Source organism: Sapajus apella, unplaced genomic scaffold, assembly GCF_009761245.1.
Source record: "Sapajus apella isolate SASKATOON/1434 unplaced genomic scaffold, GSC_monkey_1.0 scaffold192, whole genome shotgun sequence".
Lineage (NCBI taxonomy): Eukaryota > Metazoa > Chordata > Mammalia > Primates > Cebidae > Sapajus > Sapajus apella.
In genome coordinates, this window is record NW_022437132.1 from 535,186 (window position 1) to 553,909 (window position 18,724).

At 65.5% G+C, this 18,724-nt stretch overlaps 2 protein-coding genes across 5 annotated transcripts in view; both read left to right on the forward strand.

The window, feature by feature from the left end:
- PIGQ (phosphatidylinositol glycan anchor biosynthesis class Q) overlaps positions 1-12,388 on the forward strand; it is an 18,613-nt gene extending 6,225 nt beyond the window's left edge. Inside the window, exons 1-12 of one of the 4 annotated variants that reach the window (XM_032269382.1) lie at positions 241-276; positions 1,542-1,804; positions 3,608-4,296; positions 5,304-5,435; positions 5,578-5,698; positions 7,593-7,719; positions 7,893-8,046; positions 8,125-8,236; positions 8,804-8,884; positions 9,449-9,563; positions 10,532-10,593; positions 11,230-11,382. In XM_032269382.1, the coding sequence (XP_032125273.1) occupies positions 1,712-1,804; positions 3,608-4,296; positions 5,304-5,435; positions 5,578-5,698; positions 7,593-7,719; positions 7,893-8,046; positions 8,125-8,236; positions 8,804-8,884; positions 9,449-9,563; positions 10,532-10,593; positions 11,230-11,382 (1,839 nt within the window). In that variant the 5' untranslated portion in view covers positions 241-276; positions 1,542-1,711. Of the gene's footprint in view, positions 1-129; positions 277-1,172; positions 1,805-3,607; positions 4,297-5,303; positions 5,436-5,577; positions 5,699-7,592; positions 7,720-7,892; positions 8,047-8,124; positions 8,237-8,803; positions 8,885-9,448; positions 9,564-10,531; positions 10,594-11,229 lie in introns of those variants that run through there. The other 3 variants (XM_032269384.1, XM_032269383.1, XM_032269385.1) reach the window with 3 other exon arrangements.
- Positions 12,389-17,839: 5,451 nt separating this feature from the next.
- RAB40C (RAB40C, member RAS oncogene family) overlaps positions 17,840-18,724 on the forward strand; it is a 36,627-nt gene continuing 35,742 nt past the window's right edge. Inside the window, exons 1-2 of the mRNA XM_032269440.1 lie at positions 17,840-17,885; positions 18,058-18,230. Of these exons, the coding sequence (XP_032125331.1) occupies positions 18,089-18,230 (142 nt within the window). The 5' untranslated portion in view covers positions 17,840-17,885; positions 18,058-18,088. The remainder of the gene's footprint in view (positions 17,886-18,057; positions 18,231-18,724) is intronic.

Consider the following 18,724-nt stretch of genomic DNA (forward strand, 5'->3'; position numbering starts at 1 on the left):
GGGGGGGGGGTCCGGGGCAGGCTGGGGAGCTCCAGGCCTGGGGACCGGGCGGGCGCGCTGCGCCGCGGAACGCTCGACCTGGGCGGGCGGGCGGGCAGCCCGGGCGCCTTTGGGGGCCGGACCGTCGCGCGGCAACGTGCGGCGCCGGCGGAAGTGGTGCCCGGGTCCCCGCGGCGGGGCTGGGGGCGCAGGCGCCGTCATCTGCCCGGGCCCGCCCAGCGGGGTTCAGCCCCTTCCGGACCCCCCGGCTCGAGCGCGCGGCCCCCGGAGCAGCGGGTGAGCAGGGCGGTGGGAGGGCGCGGCGGGACCTCGGGCAGCGCCCCTGCGGCTCCGGGCCCGGGCTGGGGGCCGCCGGCTCCTCCTCCCCCGGGAAGTGGGGCGGCCCCTGCGCCTCCGACCCGCGCCGACCCGGGCCCCCGCAGACCTTGGGCGGGGGCGGGCGGGGGCCGGGCCGGGCCCTGGGCCCGTCGCAGTTGTCCCGGGTCGCAGGAAAGGGCGACAGAAGGAATCACAGGCTCGCCCCCGATGGGAGGGGCAAGCTCGGCCTAAGGGAGGCAAGCACGCTTTTTGGGGGGTTTCCTGAGACGGGGTCTCACCACGTTGCCCAGGCTGAACGCCTGTTTGGTTTTCGTTGAGACAGTCTCGCCCTGTCGCCCAGGCTGGAGGGCAGTGGCGCCATCTCGGCTCCCTGCACGCTCCGCCTCGGGGTTCAAGCAGGTCTCTGCCTCAGCCTCCGGAGTAGCTGGGGTTACAGGCACCCGCCACCACGCCCGGATAATGTTTTGTATTTTTAGTAGCGACGAGGTTTCACCATGTTGGCCAGGCTGGTCTCGAACCCCTGACTTCGGGGTCCGCCCGCCTCGGCCTCCCGAGGTGGCATGACAGGCGTGAGCCACTGCGCCCGGCCTATGTATTCGTTTTGAGAGGGAGTCTTGCCCCGTCACTCAGGCTGGAGTGCAGTGGTGTGATCCCGGCCCACTGCAACCTCTGCCTCCCGGGTTCAAGCGATTCTCCTGCTTCAGCCTCCCGAGTAGCTGGGACCTGTAGCCTGCCACCACACCCGGCTAAGCTTTGTATTTTCAGTTGAAACGGGGTTTCACCCCCATCCTGGCTGGTCTGGAACGCCTGACCTCAGTTGATTCGCCCGCCTTGGCCTCCCAGAGTGCTGGGATTACAGGCGTGAGCCACCGCGCCAGGATCATGGTTATTTTTTTCAAACAAGGGGCTGGGAAACGCAAATTCTCCTGAGCGCTTGTGGAGCAGTGGCAGAGAGGGGCGGCTCAGTCAGAGATGGCCCTGGCCTGTCCTCACTGGGCTGAGGTCCCGCCATTCCCGCATTCAGGGGAAGAGAGGAAAGTCTTACTACTTTCTGTGGTCGAGTTTTGACCCTAAGCTTTGTGGGGAGGAGTGTCCTGGGGCCCTCGCTACCTGCCTGCTCTGGGAACGGTTTCACAAGAGCACTCAGGATCCTTCTTAGCAGAGGAAGCTTTTCTGGCTAGCCTGGCGCCCTTTATTGTTGGTTTTTTTTTTTTTAGTGTCAGTCTTTAAAGATGCTCACATTGCCTGAGCTTCTGCGCCCTTCCTCGGGTTCCGCACCTCCTCTGCTATTGATTGCTGCTCTTTCATCTTCCTCTGGTTGTGTGATCCCGGCAGCCGCTAGCGCAGGCTTCTTTGTGCAGCCGTCCCTCCCAGAGGGTGAGGTGGGAGTGCGATGGGCGTTTGCCCCGTAGTAGGTTCAGTTCTCTCTCACTGCCCTCCCAGCTCCTTCAGCAGACACAAGGAGCTGCTGCTTTTTTTTCTTAAGGTAAAGTTTGTAGATAAAGCACAAAGAATACAGACAAAGAAAGCGCCGGTATCGTGAGCACATGTGTAAGTCGGTGAATTTACCCAAAGTGAGCCCAATGCAGAACCTGCTCCCCCCGTACATCTGTTTACTGTTAGGCTGATTGTGTTTCTTCTCTGACTATATCTGAGGGCAGTTTTCCTTAGTTCCTGTCAAAGCTGTTTCCCAGCAGGGCGTGATGGGTCCCTGGGCTGAGCTGGTGTGTCCTGGCTGGCTGATGCTGAAAGGTGGGCTGTGCTGGGTGGTCCCCGCTGGTGGTCCCTCAGCCAGAAGTGCTGGCCCCTCACGGGCAGAGCTGCTCTCATGACGAGCTTGGTGCCCACATCATGTGGCCTCTAGGCATGTACCTGCCGCCTGCTCTCTCCGGCCACTGAGGAAGTGGGCATCTGGGGGTCTCTGCAGCCAGACCCAGAGGAGTCCTTTCCTGTTAGAACCTTCTGCCTCGAGTGGCCAGCCCCTCCAGCCCCTGGTTCGGGCTGCCTGCGGGGGTGGAGAGCAGCTGCGCTGGCCTCTTAAGCCCCGGGCATTTCTGTGAGGCCTCTTCCACAGCTCCTCCAAGCTTCAGGAGAGGACTTCCCAGTCACTCCACCCCAGTGTGTGTGTCCTGCTCTGTTCCCTCGTCCCTTAAGGGCGTGGTGGGTACTGGGACCTACAGTCCAGGCTCAGGCCAAGCTGTGTCCCTCCCTTGGGCGTGAGGGGTCTCTGCTCAGGTGGGACGCCCCATCCTCTGTGCAGGCGAGATGGGGCTTTCCAAGTCTGAGGAAGACTCGCGGCCCACCAGCTGGCCAGCAGCACCACCACTGCAGCAAGGTCCTCCTGCCCTGTGGGGCCCTGGCGGGGAGGGCTTCCGTGGAGAAGGAGGAAACCCCAGCTGGCTTCGAGCCTTGGCAGGGGCCTGAGAACTGCAGTGTCTCGGGTGGCTACCTACTCAGAGGCCACCCCAAAGGCTGCCGTGTCCAGCCTGAGGGCACAGGACCTGTGAGCCTCTATCCCTGTCTCTAGGCAGCCACATGGTTGGAGAAACAGATCCTGGGAGGGAAAGTGCTCCGCTGGGGGAGGCCTGCTCTGGAGTGGCTGTGGGCATGTCAGGGAGTACCAGGCACTGCCCAGGCGCCACAGTGAGGTCAGAGTGGAGGCCGAAGCCTGTGTGCACCGAGCCTGCTCCCTTCCTGCCACCACGGAGGGGCTCGTGGGAGGCAGGGACCCTGTGGGGCGCTGCCCGTCGTGTGCACGAGGGCTGTTTCTTCACCCAGCAGCGCTTTGTCTTACATTTTTATCTTCCTTCTTGCTAGTTTAATAAGTAAATCACGGCTTGTCAAGATTTTAATTTGTGTGACCTTGTTAATGAGACTGTGTTTTTCCGTGTGTTACACCTTTAAGAACACCTCTTTAATCAGGTTTCTTAAAAACAAATTAGAAGCCTGGAGTTCTGTTCAGCCCCACACCTCGGTCAGGTGGTGCTGAGGAGGCTGGTGCCCTGAGCCGGCCTGTCTGGAAGTGGAGAGAACAGCCCTGGGGGGTGCCGCGTGCGGCCGGGGGGTGCTGGGCCTGGGGGTACTGGGCCTGGGGTGGAGGTGGGGGCTGTGCTCCAGCTGCCCCTTGGAGGAGCGTGGCCCACGTGAGGTGTCAGCCAAGGGATGCTGTGGCCTCCACCCCGGAACTGGAAGCCCTGTGGCCGAGCCTGGCAGGCCGTCCACCTGTGTCACAGCCTCGGTGGCAGGGCAGGGCGGCAGCAGCTGGAGCTGAGCTCTCCCTCTCTTCCAGCCTCCCAGCATGGTGCTCAAGGCCTTCTTCCCCACGTGCTGCGCCTCCGCCGACAGCGGGCTGCTGGTGGGCCGGTGGGTGCCGGAGCAGAGCTGTGCCGTGGTCCTGGCGGTGGTGCACTTTCCCTTCATCCCCATCCAGGTCAAGCAGCTCCTGGCCCAGGTGCAGCAGGCCAGCCAGGTGGGGGTGGCCGTGCTGGGCACCTGGTGCTGCTGCCGGCAGGAGCCCGAGGAGAGCCTGGGCCGCTTCCTGGAGGGCCTGGCTGCTGTCTTCCCCCACGAGCCCTGGCTGCGGCTGTGCCGGGAGAGAGGCGGCACGTTTTGGAGCTGCGAGGCTACCCGCCGGCAGGGCCCCGGTGCGTCCAGTGAGGACCAGGTCACGCTCATCTTCTATGACCAGCGCCAGGTGCTCCTGTCCCAGCTGCACCCGCCTGCTGTCCTGCCCGACCGCCAGGTGGGAGCCGACCCCACCGGCACAGGGGGCTTGGCCGCCGTCTTCCACACGGTGGCGTGCAGCGAGGCGCTCTTCCGCAGCGACCGGTTCGACGAGGGCCCCGTGCGGCTGAGCCACTGGCAGTCGGAGGGCGTGGAGGCCAGCATCCTTGCCGAGCTGGCCAAGCGGGCCTCGGGGCCGGTCTGCCTGCTGCTGGCCAGCCTGCTGTCACTGGTCTCTGCTGTCGGCGCCTGCCGGTAGGTGTCCCGGAACGGAGAGGTGGCATACAGTGGGGCCACGTGAGCGCTGGCGAATCCCTCTGTCTCTAGTGGACATGGAGGCCCAGGCAGGCTTTACCCAGGCCCAGCCCCCTCCCCGCTTCCCGAAGCCTGGGCCTGGCCCCATCGTGCCCTCCCAGCCCTTGCCTCTCAGAGGGTGTCTGGTGGTGGCTGTGGCTTCTGTCCTTCACCCCGGGTAGGGCCGGGTCTCCTGGCAGCCTCAGGGATTGCGGGGGCCCTCCCAGGAGGCATGGAGGGTGAACTTCAGTGGTTCAGGTCCCTGAAAGAGAAATCAGACGGTGAGCACAGACGAGAATGCATAACTGCTGCCCAGGGGCGCTCCTGAGGGCACACAGGCCTGCTGGCCTCTGTAGCTCTGGGCTGTCATCGGCTTGCCGGCCCCATGTGCCTGGGGGAGGGTCTGCAGGCCCTGCAGCTCTCCACATTCACAGGTGCTGCTGGCCAAGGGTCAGTGTAAGCCCAAGGGCAGCCCCCAGCTGTGGCTGAGAACACAGGGAACCCTTCAACAGGAGACATCTGCCTGGTGGAGGCACCCTGTGGGGACTGGCTGTGGGTCACTCTCAGTTGCCCAGGCCTTAGATCCAGCTTACTCTGGAAGCCTGGGGTGCTCTACCTTGTGAGAAGCCAGGCCGGCCCAGGAGACCCCTGCCCAGCCTTCTGGGCCCCGTCAGCCGGGCAAGGCCCTGGGCAGGTGGGGGCTACTGCTGGCTGCAGGCGCTGGCTTTGGGAGCCTGTGGTGGCCAGGTGGCCTGGGGTCAGCGCCTTGCGAGGAGGCCAGGCTCTGTGTTAGCCGCGTGCACTGTGTGGTGGGTGCTTTGAGTACTGCCGGTCACCCCCTGGCTCCCCTCGCTGGGCCGCCGAGGGCCCCACCTACCCGCCCCCGCCCTGCTGAGCTTGGAGTGTGGTCTGGGTGTTTGTGGTTGTCTGCACAGTGGGGACCATCCCTCCTCTCCGCTCCTGTGCAGAGTGTTCCAGCTGCGGCCCCTGTCCTTCCTCGGGAGCAAGCTTTCCACCTGTGAACAGCTCCGGCACCGGCTGGAGCACCTCAGGCTCATCTTCAGCACGAAGAAGGCAGAGAACCCTGCCCAGCTGATGAGGTGCGGGCCTGCCCTGGTCTCTTCTGCGGGGCCGGGAGCCCGCCCTCCGGCCCCTTCCCCTTCTCCCTCTGGCCAGGCAGACCTCCTTCTGTGGCCCAGGCTGTGCCAGCCGCCCTCACACCCACCCGGACCTCCCTTCCAGGAAGGCCAACACGGTGGCTTCTGTGCTGCTGGACGTGGCCCTGGGCCTCCTGCTGCTGTCCTGGCTCCATGGGAGGAGCCGCATTGGGCATCTGGCGGACACCCTCATTCCTGTGGCTGACGTGAGTGGACTGGGGTGGAGCCCCGTGTCCTGGGTGGGTGTGGGGACCCTTGCCGGACCAGAGCTGCCCCCACGCCAGAGCCAGCTCCACCCTCTGCATGCTCTGAGACCTGGCCCTCCCCTAGACCAGGAGTGGGAGCTGCAAGGGCACTGGGACTGGGCAGGCAGGCCTTGCCGGTGCCCCCTTTCCTTCTGAAGGGGCTGTGTGCGGGAGCCGCTGTGGCTGAGGCCCTGGGCATCCCGCCTCTCCCTGTGGGCCCGCGTCGTGGTGTCTCTTTGCGGTCAGCACTCCCCGACCCTCTGGGGTCATGAAACTTTCCCTGTTCAGAGCTGCCCGGGTGCAGCCCCGCTGGGACTTGCTGCCCAGTGTTGACTGTAGTGCCAGGGGCTCAGCTTGTCTCCCGTCTTCCATCTTCTCCCACCTTCCCCTGACGGTCTGTGCCATGAGTCCGGCCAGGTGCCGCCCCTCCTTGGCAGACCTAGCACATTTCTGGCTGCCTGTGGGCCTTCAGCTTCTGTCTCCCTCCCTCAGAGCCAGGGCCTCTCTCTTCCCTTAGGAGCTTGTCTTCCTGCTGGGCATAGTCCTGGCTCTTTGGCCCACCCTGGGCCTTCACAGAGCCCTCCCTGCCGTCTGGCTGGGTGTGTCTTGTGTAGGCTGCAGGTGCGGACTCGGCCTGCTGTGGCCAGGCCAGGCCCCCGGGGGCAGCAGCAGGCACCTGTGTCTGACGTGGGCTGTAGGGGTGCAGGGAGCCCCAGCCCAGGAGGGAGGGGTGGGTGGCTTTGCCTGTGCTCCCCCACACCCCGCCCTGGCCTGCTTTGTCCTAGACCGCCCTTTTGCAAAAGAGCTTAGAGATATAAATATTTAATTCAAAAATGAAAGTCTCTTCCTGCTGCCGAGCTCTTAGCTTTTAAATATTAAGTAAGCTCTATTTATAAAGAATGTTCTTTTCTGCTTCCTGCCAGTCCTGCTGTGGCTGAGCCTTGGCCCAGCCTTGGAAGGGGCTTGCCACTGGGCAGGTGGGGGCCGAAGTGTCACTGTGGTCTGGGTGGGGAGGCTGAGGCTTCCTCGGGGTCTGCCTCCCGGGGCCGACACAGCCTCTGGATGCTGGCTGTCTTCCTGGGCAGCCAGGACCCCGCTTCCCTGCTTGTTCTTGGGGGTGCCTCAGCCTCCCGAGTAGCTGGGGTTACAGGGTCTCTGGGGCCCTCCGGAGTCAGGGCCATGGAAGCTTCCTGTCCAGGGCTGCCTGTCAGTCAGCTCGAACTTCCCACCCTGCCCTGTGGATTCTGTAACTCCTGTGCTTGGGTTGCAGAGGGTCTCTGTCATCCCTCTGGGGACCTGCCCTCCAGCCCTGCTGCCAGGGCCCTGACGGGCTTGGCACTGTCTCACTCACCTGTGGCCAGCCAGGGCAGGCCCGAGCCTCTGTGTTGGGGTGCGGTCTCTGGAGGGGATGGTGTCAGCCACGGACTCCCCTGCAGGGCTGGAGCTGAGTCAGGGTCTGTCGGGCCTCCGTGCGTCCAGGTGTTTGGGGCCAAGGGCTGTGGTGGGTCCTGTGGCCCAGGTGGCTGCATGCAGGGGACCGTGTGCCATAGGCCAGGGCCAAAATGTCACCTCCCAGGCCGTGTCACCCACACCTGCAGAGAGAACCCTCCAGACCAGGCTCTTCAGACCCCAGAGTCCTCCGTGAAGGGGATACCATGGCTGGATGCACTTGGGAAACCTGTGTGCTGTCCACGCTGGGACGCAGCGGCCCAGGCCCTCGGAGGACGCACACCTGGGCTTCCCGTGCCCTGCCGAGCCAGGCTGGCCAGGGTGGGGGCCGTTACAAAAGGGCCAGGGGAGATGTCAGTGCTGACCCTGGCTGCCCGGTCCCAGCGTGTCCCCCGTGTCCCTGCAGCACGTGGCCGAGGAGCTCCAGCACCTGCTGCAGTGGCTGATGGGCGCCCCTGCCGGGCTCAAGATGAACCGTGCACTGGACCAGGTGCTGGGCCGCTTCTTCCTCTACCACATCCACCTGTGGATCAGTGAGTGCAGGCAGGCAGGCGGCCCTTGCTGGAGGGCGGGGCCCAGCCAGACCCCACCCCCTGCACCCCCTGCACCTCCAGCTCTGCCCCCCAGCGTCCTGTGTGTCTGGCCCGCTGTGGTAGGCCGAGGGCTGGGGCCCAGGCACCTCCTGAGGGCCCACCCACCTTGCCAGGCTACATCCACCTCATGTCCCCATTCGTGGAGCACATCCTGTGGCACGTGGGTCTCTCGGCCTGCCTGGGCCTGACGGTGGCCCTGTCCCTCCTCGCCGACATCGTTGCCCTCCTCACCTTCCACATCTACTGCTTCTACGTCTATGGAGCCAGGTGGGCGTGGGCTTACCCCTTCCCCGGGATGCAGAGGTTGGGGGCGTGCGGCCGTCCTGACAGCGGTGCATCTGGCAGGCTGTACCGCCTGAAGATCCACGGCCTGTCCTCGCTCTGGCGTCTGTTCCGGGGGAAGAAGTGGAACGCTCTGCGCCGGCGCGTGGACTCCTGTTCCTATGACCTGGACCAGGTATGCGGCTGACTGCCACCCAGCCAGCGCAGCTGCATGGGCACCACAGGGGGGCAGCCTGCTCCCGTCCTGCAGTGCGGGCCCTGGGAAGAGGTGCCCAGTGTGTGGTGTGGGCTGTGCGGGGGGCTCTGAAGCAGTGCAGAGCTTCCTGGGGCACTGGGTCCCAGACGCAGACCCCTGAGGGTGATGCAGCCACAGGGCCTAGAGGTGCCCAGGCACAGAGACGGGGGGCGGCCCGGGCTCAGAGGCTGGCTCTGGCTGTCCCATCTGCTGCTCTCAACTGACACCGCCCCTGGATGCTGGCATCTAGGGTGTGTTCTTGGTGACACTCTGTGGCCACGCACTCTCTCGGCTGGTCTGGCCCCCACCCACCTCCCCTGCGAGTCCCCTAGTCCGTGGGGTGTGGACAGACACAGCCTTCCTGCTACTGGGACTGCTGGGCAGGCCGTCCCAAGTTCTCTCAAGCCGCAGGGTCCCGACTGCAGCTCCGGGATGGGGAGGGCACAGTGCCGGGCCGTCTCTGGGCCTGGGGTCCTGCTAACGCCCAGCGTGCCTGCCCCCCCACAGCTGTTCATCGGGACTCTGCTCTTCACCATCCTGCTCTTCCTCCTGCCCACCACGGCCCTGTACTACCTGGTGTTCACCCTGGTGAGCTGTGGCACAGCCGCCGGTCCTGGACGCAGTGCTCTGTGGCTCCTGCCAGTGCCGGCTGGGAGCAGTCAGCTGTGGGGTGGGCGGTCCCCCTGCAGGCCGCGTGGGTGGCTGTTCAGGACCCTCTGGGCAGTGTGTGCTGGGCCCTAGCTTGGCCAGGAAGACCCCCTCACTGCCCTGGGACACGCCGCTGGGTGCTTGGTGGGAGGACCCACGGCAGGTGGGGTCATGCAGGCAGCCCCCTCCCCGGTGCCTGGCGCTGGGGTGGACAGCAGGAGGCAAGTGGAACCCAGGCGGCCCAGGCCTCGATCCCCTCTGCGTGTGAGGCTGTGGGAGGCACCTCTGACTTGTGGGAGGGCTGACGGCTTGCCCTCCGGTTCTGCTCCAGGGTGACGCCCCACAGCAGGCTCTGTGCCCTGCTCTGGGTGGGGTCCATGCTCTCCCCAGGCCCTGCAGCGTGTGGTCCCTGTTGATTGTGGCTCAGGATGGGGTCGGGCTGCTCTGCTCTCAGGCGCATCTGGCCGGGCTAGGCGGGTGGCCCTAAATGTCCCTCTGCCACAGCTCCGGCTCCTGGTGGTCGCCGTGCAGGGCCTGATCCATCTTCTCGTGGACCTCATCAATTCCCTGCCGCTGTACTCGCTCGGTCTTCGGCTCTGCCGGCCCTACAGGCTGGCGGGTAAGTGCTGCATACTGGGCAGCTGGCCCTGGGCGGATGGATGGGAACCACACCTGTGGGCCCCACAGAAGCAGGGACTGCACAGGCCCCTGTGCCTCTGGCCTGGAGCTGTGGTGTGCGTGAGCGTGTGGGTGACAAGGAAGGGCCTCCCCGTCCCAAAGGTCTGCAGGACCAGCTGTCTCCAGTGAGGTGGAGGGAGAGACCCACCTGCCACACAGGCTCAGAAACGCAGCTGCCTGAGGTCAAGGCCTCCCTCTGTTCTGCTGGGAGTCCCTGGGCTCGGGAGGCTAACTGCAGGCCAGGGGTGTGGACGGCCCCGAGTCAGCCAAGCATACCGAAGTCAGAAGGCACGGAGAGCCAGAGGGCGGCCGCCCCCCAGCAAGTGCCTGTGCACTCAGCAGCACAGCCTGCCCCTCACTGGGCTCTTCCCTGCTTGCCGGACACTCGGCTTCTGTCTTTCAGTGGAGCTCTGCGGGCAGCCTTTGTATTTTTTTTGAGACGGAGTCACTCTGAGTGTCTCCCAGGCTAGAGTGCGGTGATGTGATCTCGGCTCACTGCAACCTCTGCCTCCCTGATTCAAGCGATTCTCCTGCCTCAGCCTCCCAAGTAGCTGTTATGACAGGCGCCCGCCATCACGCCCAGCTTGTTTTTGTATTTTTAGTAGACATGGGGTTTCACCATGTTGGCCAGGCGGGTCTCGATCACCCGACCTCAGGTGATCCGCCCACTTTGGCCTCCCAAAGTGCTGGGATTAGAGGCGTGAGCCGCAGCGCCCTGCTGCAGGAGGCTTTGATGCCGGCCTGCCAGCCAGCTCCAGGAGTTGAGCGGGAGTGTGCAGGGAGAGCCACCTGGGTGGCCACGGCAGCAGCACCCGGGTGCCCCTCAGAGAGGAAGGCACCTCAGGCCCTGCTGATGCTCAGAGCCAGCTCCCATGCACCTCCCTCGTTAGCCCCTTGCTGTCCCTGCAGCTGGTGTGAAGTTCCGTGTCCTGGAGCATGAGGCCGGCAGGCCCCTCCGCCTCCTGATGCAGGTGAGGCCCCCTGTGGGGGGGAAGCCCCCAGGCTGCTGCCCCTGTTCTGGGACAGTGGGGTCAGTAGGGTGTGAGGTCTGGGTGGCACCACGCTGGCCTGCGATAAGCTACAGGGTGGGCTGAGGGGCAGGGCCCACCGGGGACCCCCACCCTCATACCCCGCAGGAGCCTGAGGATGCCAGTGTGGGCCTGTGGGTGGGGCCCGTTCTGCCCTGTGTTGGAGGCTCCCTTGCCTGCCTGGGGCTGCCCTGGGCCCCAGAGGGCTCAAGTTCTGGGTGGAACAGAACGGACTGAGTGAGTCCTGGGGTGAGGCGCGTGTCCCTGTGGAACAGCCCCTCGGAGCTGGATAGCCCCGGGGGACGCGCAGCTCCCGCCTCCATCTCGCCTCCCTCCAGCCTGCCCCTGCACACGGGAGCGGAGTGGGGGTGTCTGGCCCTGCAGCCCCAGCGCTCCCTTCCAGCTGCACACTCACCTGCCTCCCTGGGGGTTGGGGCAGGCTTGTCTCACAGGCGAGGGAATGTCTGGGACAGCGCTGGGCCTGCCTCGCCACCGTCCAGCCCAGGGACCCTGAGGGCCAGCCAGGCACACACTGCCAGCCCCCGCCCGCCCTCTGCAGACCGCGCCTTGTCCTTCCAGATAAACCCACTGCCCTACAGCCGCGTGGTGCACACCTACCGCCTCCCCAGCTGTGGCGGCCACCCCCAGCACTCCTGGGGCTCCCTGTGCCGCAGGCTGTTCTCCGGGGAGCTCATCTATCCCTGGGGGCAGAGATCGGACAGGCAGGACTGAGGCAGCCGGCTCGCCCAGCACCACCACACAGCCACCGTCAGCCCTCCCCTCTGCCAGGGTGGTGCCAACAGCCTGCAGTGGCAGCACGTGCCCCATGCTGCTGGGTGCTCCTGAACACAGGTCGGCCCTGCCCTCACAGCTCCAGCTTGTAGGTCACTGGGGGTGAGCAGAGGTAGGGTGGGCAGCACTGACTGGCTGGCTTGGGACCCACCTCCCGCCTGCTACGGTCACCATGCTGGTGAGCACAGCAGCCCCAGGTGTCCAGAGCACCCCCCATGCCCACCCTCCACACCCAGGTCCAGAGGCCCATTCACCACAGCAGCTCCCCGTGGAGGGGCTGGCTGGTCTCCCTGGGGGCTCCCCAATGGCTCTGCACTGGCTGGGGGGGTGGAGGGACCCTCCCAGGATGAACCCCCCAGTCCCAGGCACCTTGCAGCTCCCTCAGCCGAACAGCGTTCCCTGTCTGGGGGATAGAAGTAGCCACAGACCCCCGGCCCCAGCCCCAGCCCCAGCCCCAGCTGGCTGGGGTCCTTACTCCCTGAACCATGTGGGGTTTATCTGCTGATGCTCCCTGGAGAGGTCGCTTTGTGAAGGAGCCGTCAGCCAGCTGTGGGCATCGCCAGGCTGCTGTGGGGGTGGGAGCAGCCTCAGTGGAAGTGGAACGCCCGCCCACCGACCAGCCGTACCTGTACCTGCGAGGTACCCCGGCTGGATCTTGCTTGTCCCCTCACGGGCCTCCCAGGGAAGGAGAAAGCCCTACTGGGCAATGGCCTTCGGCTGTGAGCAGCCTGCAGGGTGGCCATGGCACCGAGGCCAAAAGTGCCTGCTGGATGGTCTGGGCGCAGGTGTTCCCTGCGGGCCCGAGTCCCCTTCGGGAGGGGAGCCTACAGGTGCTGGCTGGGCGGGGAGGGGGCAGCGCCCGCCTCGGCAGCACCAGGACTGCCTGGGACCCCCCTGGTGACCCAGCACCTGGGAAGCTGCCAGCTGCTGTGACAATAAAACCCGCGCATTGTGTTTGGAACGCAGGCTCGGCCCCTCCCCTCGCCATATGCGCTGTGGGTCCCGGGAAGCGCCAGGTGGGGGTGCGGACACTACTGGAGGTACTTGCCTCGCGCAGGTCCGCCCTGAGGAGTCTACACAGGCTTCCTGCTCCAGGCCCTGATGATGGGCCCTTGAGGACCTCGGTGGAGGCAGGTGGACCTGGGCCACCCACCCTGGGGTTGTGGCCTTGCCCCAACAGAGGGCTCTGGGGGCAGGGCGGAGGGCAGGGGTGCAGGCCTCCAGGGGTGGGGCAAGCAGCTGCTGCTGAGTCAGTGGGCTCCATGCAGGGTGAGGCCCTCATGGGTCCTGGCCCTGTAGCGCCTGCGTCTGCCACATCTGCTGAGAACTGTCTCTGTCGCCTGCAGTGCTGGGGGCCCACCAGGTTGGTCCCACAGCCCGTTCCCAGCCCCAAGTGACAGGCCTCCAACCTGGACTTCTGGGCAACCAGAGGCTGGACTCAGAGGCACCCAGGGCCCACCAGCCCCTATCTGTCCCCTGCAGCCCCCAGCTGCTCACCTGGCCTGGAACACCCCCACCTGTGTCCCTTGTCCCCCCCAGCTGCTCATCTTGCCCCCACACCCTCCACCTGTACCCCCCACTCCCCCTCTAGCTGCCTACTGAGCCCACCCCTGCACCTGTGCCTCCTACTTGCCCCCAGCTCCCCACTGGGTCGCCACCCCTCCTTCTGGGGCTTCCAACAGGTGAGGCCCTTGACACACCTCAGCCCACTGCTCTGATGGCCATGTCATGGGGCATGCCTGGCAGCTGTCACCCCCTGTGCTGGGCACTGGGCTGACTGCCTATCCCGAGGGCCAGCCAGGTTTGGCACCACAGCTGGCCAAGGGAACACTGTCACCCCAGCCACTTGCAGCCACCGAGAGAAGCTGCCTGTACCTCCCAGGTCAGTCTGTCCTCACTGCCCCTGGGGATGTCCCTCATCCCCTCCACCAGGGCTCTGGCCACCCCTGCCTCACTGACCAGACAGAGCCTTGGCCCGGAGCTTTTCCAAGGCCTACCAGGACCATTGATGGACCCTCAGGATACCCTAAGAAGCAGACATCTCCCCTTGCAGAGTTGGGGCCGTCCACAGAGAAGAGTCCTGTAGTACTTCACAGATTCCAACTTAAATACTGTGAGAATAACACAGAGTGCTCCCCAGCACCCCTCACCCACACCCCCTCACGAACCCTGGCCGCGTGTACTTTTTTTTTAAGACACGGTCTCACTCTGTTGCCCAGGCTGGAGTGCAGTGGCACGATCTCGGCTCACTGCAGCCTCAACCTCCCTGGGCTCAGGTGATTCTCCCACCTCAGCCTACCAAGTAGCTGGGATCACAGGGGCCTGCCACCACGCCCAGCTCATTTTTGCATTTTTAGTAGAGTTGGAGTTACACCGTGCTGGCCAGGCTGATCCCAGACTCTTGGGCTCAAGCCACCCACCTGCCTTGGCCTCCCAAAGTGCTGGGATTACAAGCGTGAGCCACTGCACCTGGCCAGCGCATTCTTTATGTTTTTCTGCACCATTTGAGTCAGCTGCCCATTTTGCCCCCAGGATTTGCAGCGTGCATTTCCTCAGAACAAGACCACCAGAGCAGTGCTCAAACCCAGGGCTAGTGCACGGATGTCCGCCCAAACCGCTGGCCCCATTCTAGTGTGTCCCATGAGTTATGGGCCAGTCTCCAAAGCCTCTGGTGCTTTAGGGATGGAGCCGGTTACTCAGGAGTAACCCTAGTTGGCTGTGCTGATGACCATCACGACAAGACTCCACTCATGCTTGTGGCAGCAGCAGCAGGGGACCACCTAGGGAGGCATGCCGTGCCCACCTGTTTATCCCAGGTGATGCCAACGTGACCACCTGGTCAAGGTCCCGCCCGAGGGGTTTTCCACTGCAAAGCCATGTTCCCTTGTCATTAGCAACTTGTCCACGGAGTCAGGACCATGTTGACGCTTTGTCCCTCACTGCCGTCATCCGCGGACACCGGTTCCACCGAGGTGTCGGGCTCTGTCCATTCATGGGATGTGAGGCCTCCCCTTGGCACCAGGCCAGTGCTGGGGGTCCCTGAGTAGCTGAAACTTTTGTAGCTACTCCCTAGACACAGAGCTTCAGGGGCGAAAGTTTGTCTGCCCCAGTGGGCAAGTGCCCACCCCTTAGCAGGACTTCGCAGACATCCCAGCGGCCACTGGGCACCCCAGGGGCAGGGTGGACACCCTAGACTGTTCCCTTTGCCCCCCAAGCCCCTCCACCTAATGGCCTGGCCCATCCCTGCCAAGGCCAGTGGGTATGGAGGGTGGCAGGTGGGGCTGTCAGGGCCTCTACCAGACATTGCTCAGGCCTCCAACATGGGCCTAGAATTATCCTTGACTGCCCAGCAAGTGGGTTCTGAGGTGGTCTCTTCCCGTACTCCACTGTCTTTGGCTGCCCTGCCCCTGGCCTGAGGTCCCTCAGCTGCAGGGATGGTGTCCTGTCCTTGGGGCCCAGGCCTGGTCTGGAACATGGTGGACCCCAGGACACCCTGTGGAAATGCACACAGCTACATGGGAGGCATGGCTCCTTGGTCCACAAGGCCTGGATACCAGAGGATGGCACCCTGTCTGTCCCTCCCTTCACTGGGCCTGCTGCCCCAGACCCCTCTGGGTTCCCTGTGAAGCTTTTCTGCTCTGAGGCTGCGAGGTCGAAGGGCATAGTAGCTTGCTGAGCCTCCCACCCTATGGAAAGGTTCCTGAACTCAAACCACAGGTCCCCACCTACAAAGTGCTGATGGTTGTGATGGCTCCGCAGGCTGTGTTGGGCAGGTCCCGTGGGAGAAGCCTGGCTCCCTCATCAGCCAGGGGATGGCCCCGTTCTTGTCCCAGGAGGTGGGAACCAGGCAGCAGTGGCCTGCAGCTGGGTCTGGAGAGTTTCTTTTTTTAAAAAAAGTTTATTTTTGTGAAGACCATGACAACCTTTTAATCTAGTTTATCTTTGAGCCACTTTTTTTTTTTTTTGAGACAAAGTCTTGCTCTGTAGCTCAGGCTGGAGTGCAATGGCATGATCTCAGCTCACTGTCACCTCCACCTTCTGGGTTCAAGTGATTCTTCTGCCTCAGCCTCCCAAGTAGCTGGGATTAGAAGCACGTACCACCATGCCTGGCTAATTTTTGTATTTTCAGTTGGAGAGGGGGTTTTATCACATTGGCCAGGCTGGTCTCAAACTCCCAACCTCAGGTGATCCACCAGTGGCTGGCCTCAGAGAGCGTTTCTGATTTATGTTCTCAGGAAAGGGGGAGACAGCTGCTCACCACCATCCCCAATTCCAGGTAGCCTTAGAAACCAAGGAGGAAATACATCTTTGGTGCTTCCAATCCCTAGATGGAGGGGCCTCAGGGACTTCACAGCGAGGGCTCCAGTCTGGGAACAGTTACCTCTGGGCAGGAGAGGCCCTCCCTGACCTGCCAGGTTGTGATTCGGGGTCAGTTAATGCCTGGGCAACTTAGCAAGACCCCATCTTTATAAAATATACAAAAGTTGGCTGGGCGTGGTGGCTCACGCCTGTAATCCCAACACTGGAGGGCCGAGGTGGGAGGATCACGAGGTCAAGAGATCAAGACCATCCTGGCCAACATGGTGAAACCGCGTCTCTACTAAAAACATAAAACTTAGCGGGGTGTAGTGGCAGGTGCCCGTAGTCCCAGCTACTTGGGAGGCTGAGGCGGAAGAATCGCTTGCACCTGGAAGGCCGAGGTTGCAGTGAGCCGAGATTGCGCCACTGCGCTCCAGCCTGATGACAGAACAACACCCGTTTCAAAAAAAAAAAAAAAAAAAAAAAGCTGAACATGGTGGTGCCTGTACTCCCAGGTACTCAGGAGGCTGAGGCTGGAGGATCGCTTGTGCCGGCGAGGCGGAGGCTGCAGTGAACCAGAGCGCACGCACTGCAGCCTGAGCGACAGAGTCCCTGTGGTGGCCGCTTAAGGCCGTGTCTTCAGCTTTTTTTTGGGGGGGGCAGGTCCCTGCGTGTGGAGCTCCCCGTCCTGGGGTCTCTGCGAACAGCACCTGCTCGCGGAGGCGCAGCGGGTCGGGGCCTGCTCCCCGCCGGCCGGGCACACGGGACGGGCTCCGCACCCGTCTGGAGAGGGCCGCGCCGGGTCGGCGCCGCGGGCTTACGGCTTCTCCGTCCTGCTGCAGCGGCGCTTCTGAGCGCAGAGCGCGGATCGCAAAGCTCCCCCGTTCCGAGCGCGGGAGCCACGTGTAGTAACTTGGCCGAGCGGCAGGCAGGGCCATCCCCAGGGCGGCAGGGCCATCCCCACGGCGGCAGGGCCATCCCCAGGGCGGCAGGGCCATCCCCACGGCGGCAGGGCGGCTTCGTGCCCCCCCAGCCCACGACTCCGCGCCGGGGCAGGCGGGGCAGCCGCTTCGCTCGCCCACGCACCTGCGGCTCCCGGGCGCGGCACGGCCGAGCGCTCCACGGCGCCCCCGGGAAGTGGGCTGTCCAGGCCCCGGGTCCCCGCCCGGGAGGCGCCGCTGCCGCGGTGAGCGCGTCGGGCCGGGTCCTGCGCTCGCGCCGGCCACCTCCCCGGGCGGAAGGCTCCGGATCGCCGACGCCGCGGCGTTCCAGAACCTCAGCGCCTTCACAGACGGGAGGGTGACCCGCGGGTCCGCCCCGCCGCCGCCGGGCGGAAGTCCCGCCCCGCGCCGCCCCGGAGAGGAAGCTCTGCCTCGCCCGGCGCCGATTGGCCGCCCCGCCGCCCCCTCCGAGGTCCCTGCGGAAGCAGGCGGCGCAGCCTGCGAGGGGCTTTCGTTTCCCGTACTCAGCCGCGTCGCCGCTGCCCGGGCGCGCCTGCATCCTGCAGCCCGTCCGCGCGGGGAAGGGGCGGATGCAAACAACCTGGACTTCCGAGCCTCCGATTGGCCAGCGTGTAGGAAAGGGGCGGGGTCACCAGAATCGTGATCGACGTGCAGTCGGCCCAATGGCGCCTGCGAGGGGGCGGGCGAGGACGACGACGCTGTGGGCCGGGGGCGGGGCGGCCGGTGGCTCTGGGCGTTCTGTGGGAGGCAGCCGCAGGGAAGGGAGTGATCCTGGTGAACTTGCAATCGGACCAGTGGTTCTGGGAGAGCAGGAGGCGAGTGGCCAATGGCGACGGTGATGAGGCGGGTGTCCGCTGTCTCCGCGACGCCGTGTGGGAAAGGCGGGGGCGGGGCGGTCGTGACGGACGGGCGGACAGGGCAATGGCTGAGAGGAAGGGGGCGGCGGGCGACCTATGGCGACCACGGGAAGGCAGGGCGGGGCGGCGAGGGGGCGGGGCGACCGGAGGCCCCGCGGCGCCGTGTGGGACGCGGTGGGGGCGGGGAGGTCGTGACGGACGGGCGAGCGGGCCAACGGGCTGGAAAGGGCGGGCGAAGGCGGCCAATGGCGGCGGCGGGGCCGGGGGCGGGGCGGCGCGGTGGCGCTGGCGGTGCGGGAAGCGGCGGGGCGGCGGCGAGGCTGAGGTGAGTCCGGGCGGCGGGCGAGGCGGGGCGGGGCGGGGCCGGGCCGGCGCGGGGCTCGGGACTCCGGGATCCGGGCGCGCCCACTCGGCCGCCCTGGGGCGGACGCAGCAGGCGCAGGTGCCGGGGCGCGGGCTCCCTCTCGCCGCGGCCTCACCCGGCGGTGCCTCGGCAGGCGGCGCGCGCGGGGCGCGGGCGGCGCGGCCATGGGCTCGCAGGGCAGCCCGGTGAAGAGCTACGACTACCTGCTCAAGTTCCTGCTGGTGGGCGACAGCGACGTGGGCAAGGGCGAGATCCTGGAGAGCCTGCAGGACGGCGCGGCCGAGTCCCCGTACGCCTACAGCAACGGTAAGGCCCGGCCCGCGGCGCGCTGTGCGCGGGGCCCCAGCCCGGGGAGCGGGGCGCGGGGCGCGGGGCGCGGGGAGCGGGGCGCGGGGCTCGGGGCCCCAGCCCGGGGAGCGGGGCGCGGGGCGCGGGGCGCGGGGCTCGGCCTGGCCCCTCCGAGCGTGCCCAGGACAGGAACGCCTTCGCCTGCGTCCAGATCCGGGTGCCCCCGTCCCAGCCCTCGGGTGACGCCGGGGAGCAGGAGAACGGACCAGAGGGGCGCGTCCGGCGGGGACGGTGTCATGGGTCCGGGATCCAGGGACGGTGTCATGGGCCTTAGGGCTGAGAGCGGGCGCCGTGGTCTGGGGTCCGGGGGATGGTGCCATGGGCCTTAGGGCTGAGAGCGGGCGCCATGGTCTGGGGTCCGGGGAAGGCGCCATGGGTCCGGGGTCCGGGGTCCGGGGAAGGCGCCATGGGTCCGGGGTCCGGGGAAGGCGCCATGGGTCCGGGGTCGGGGG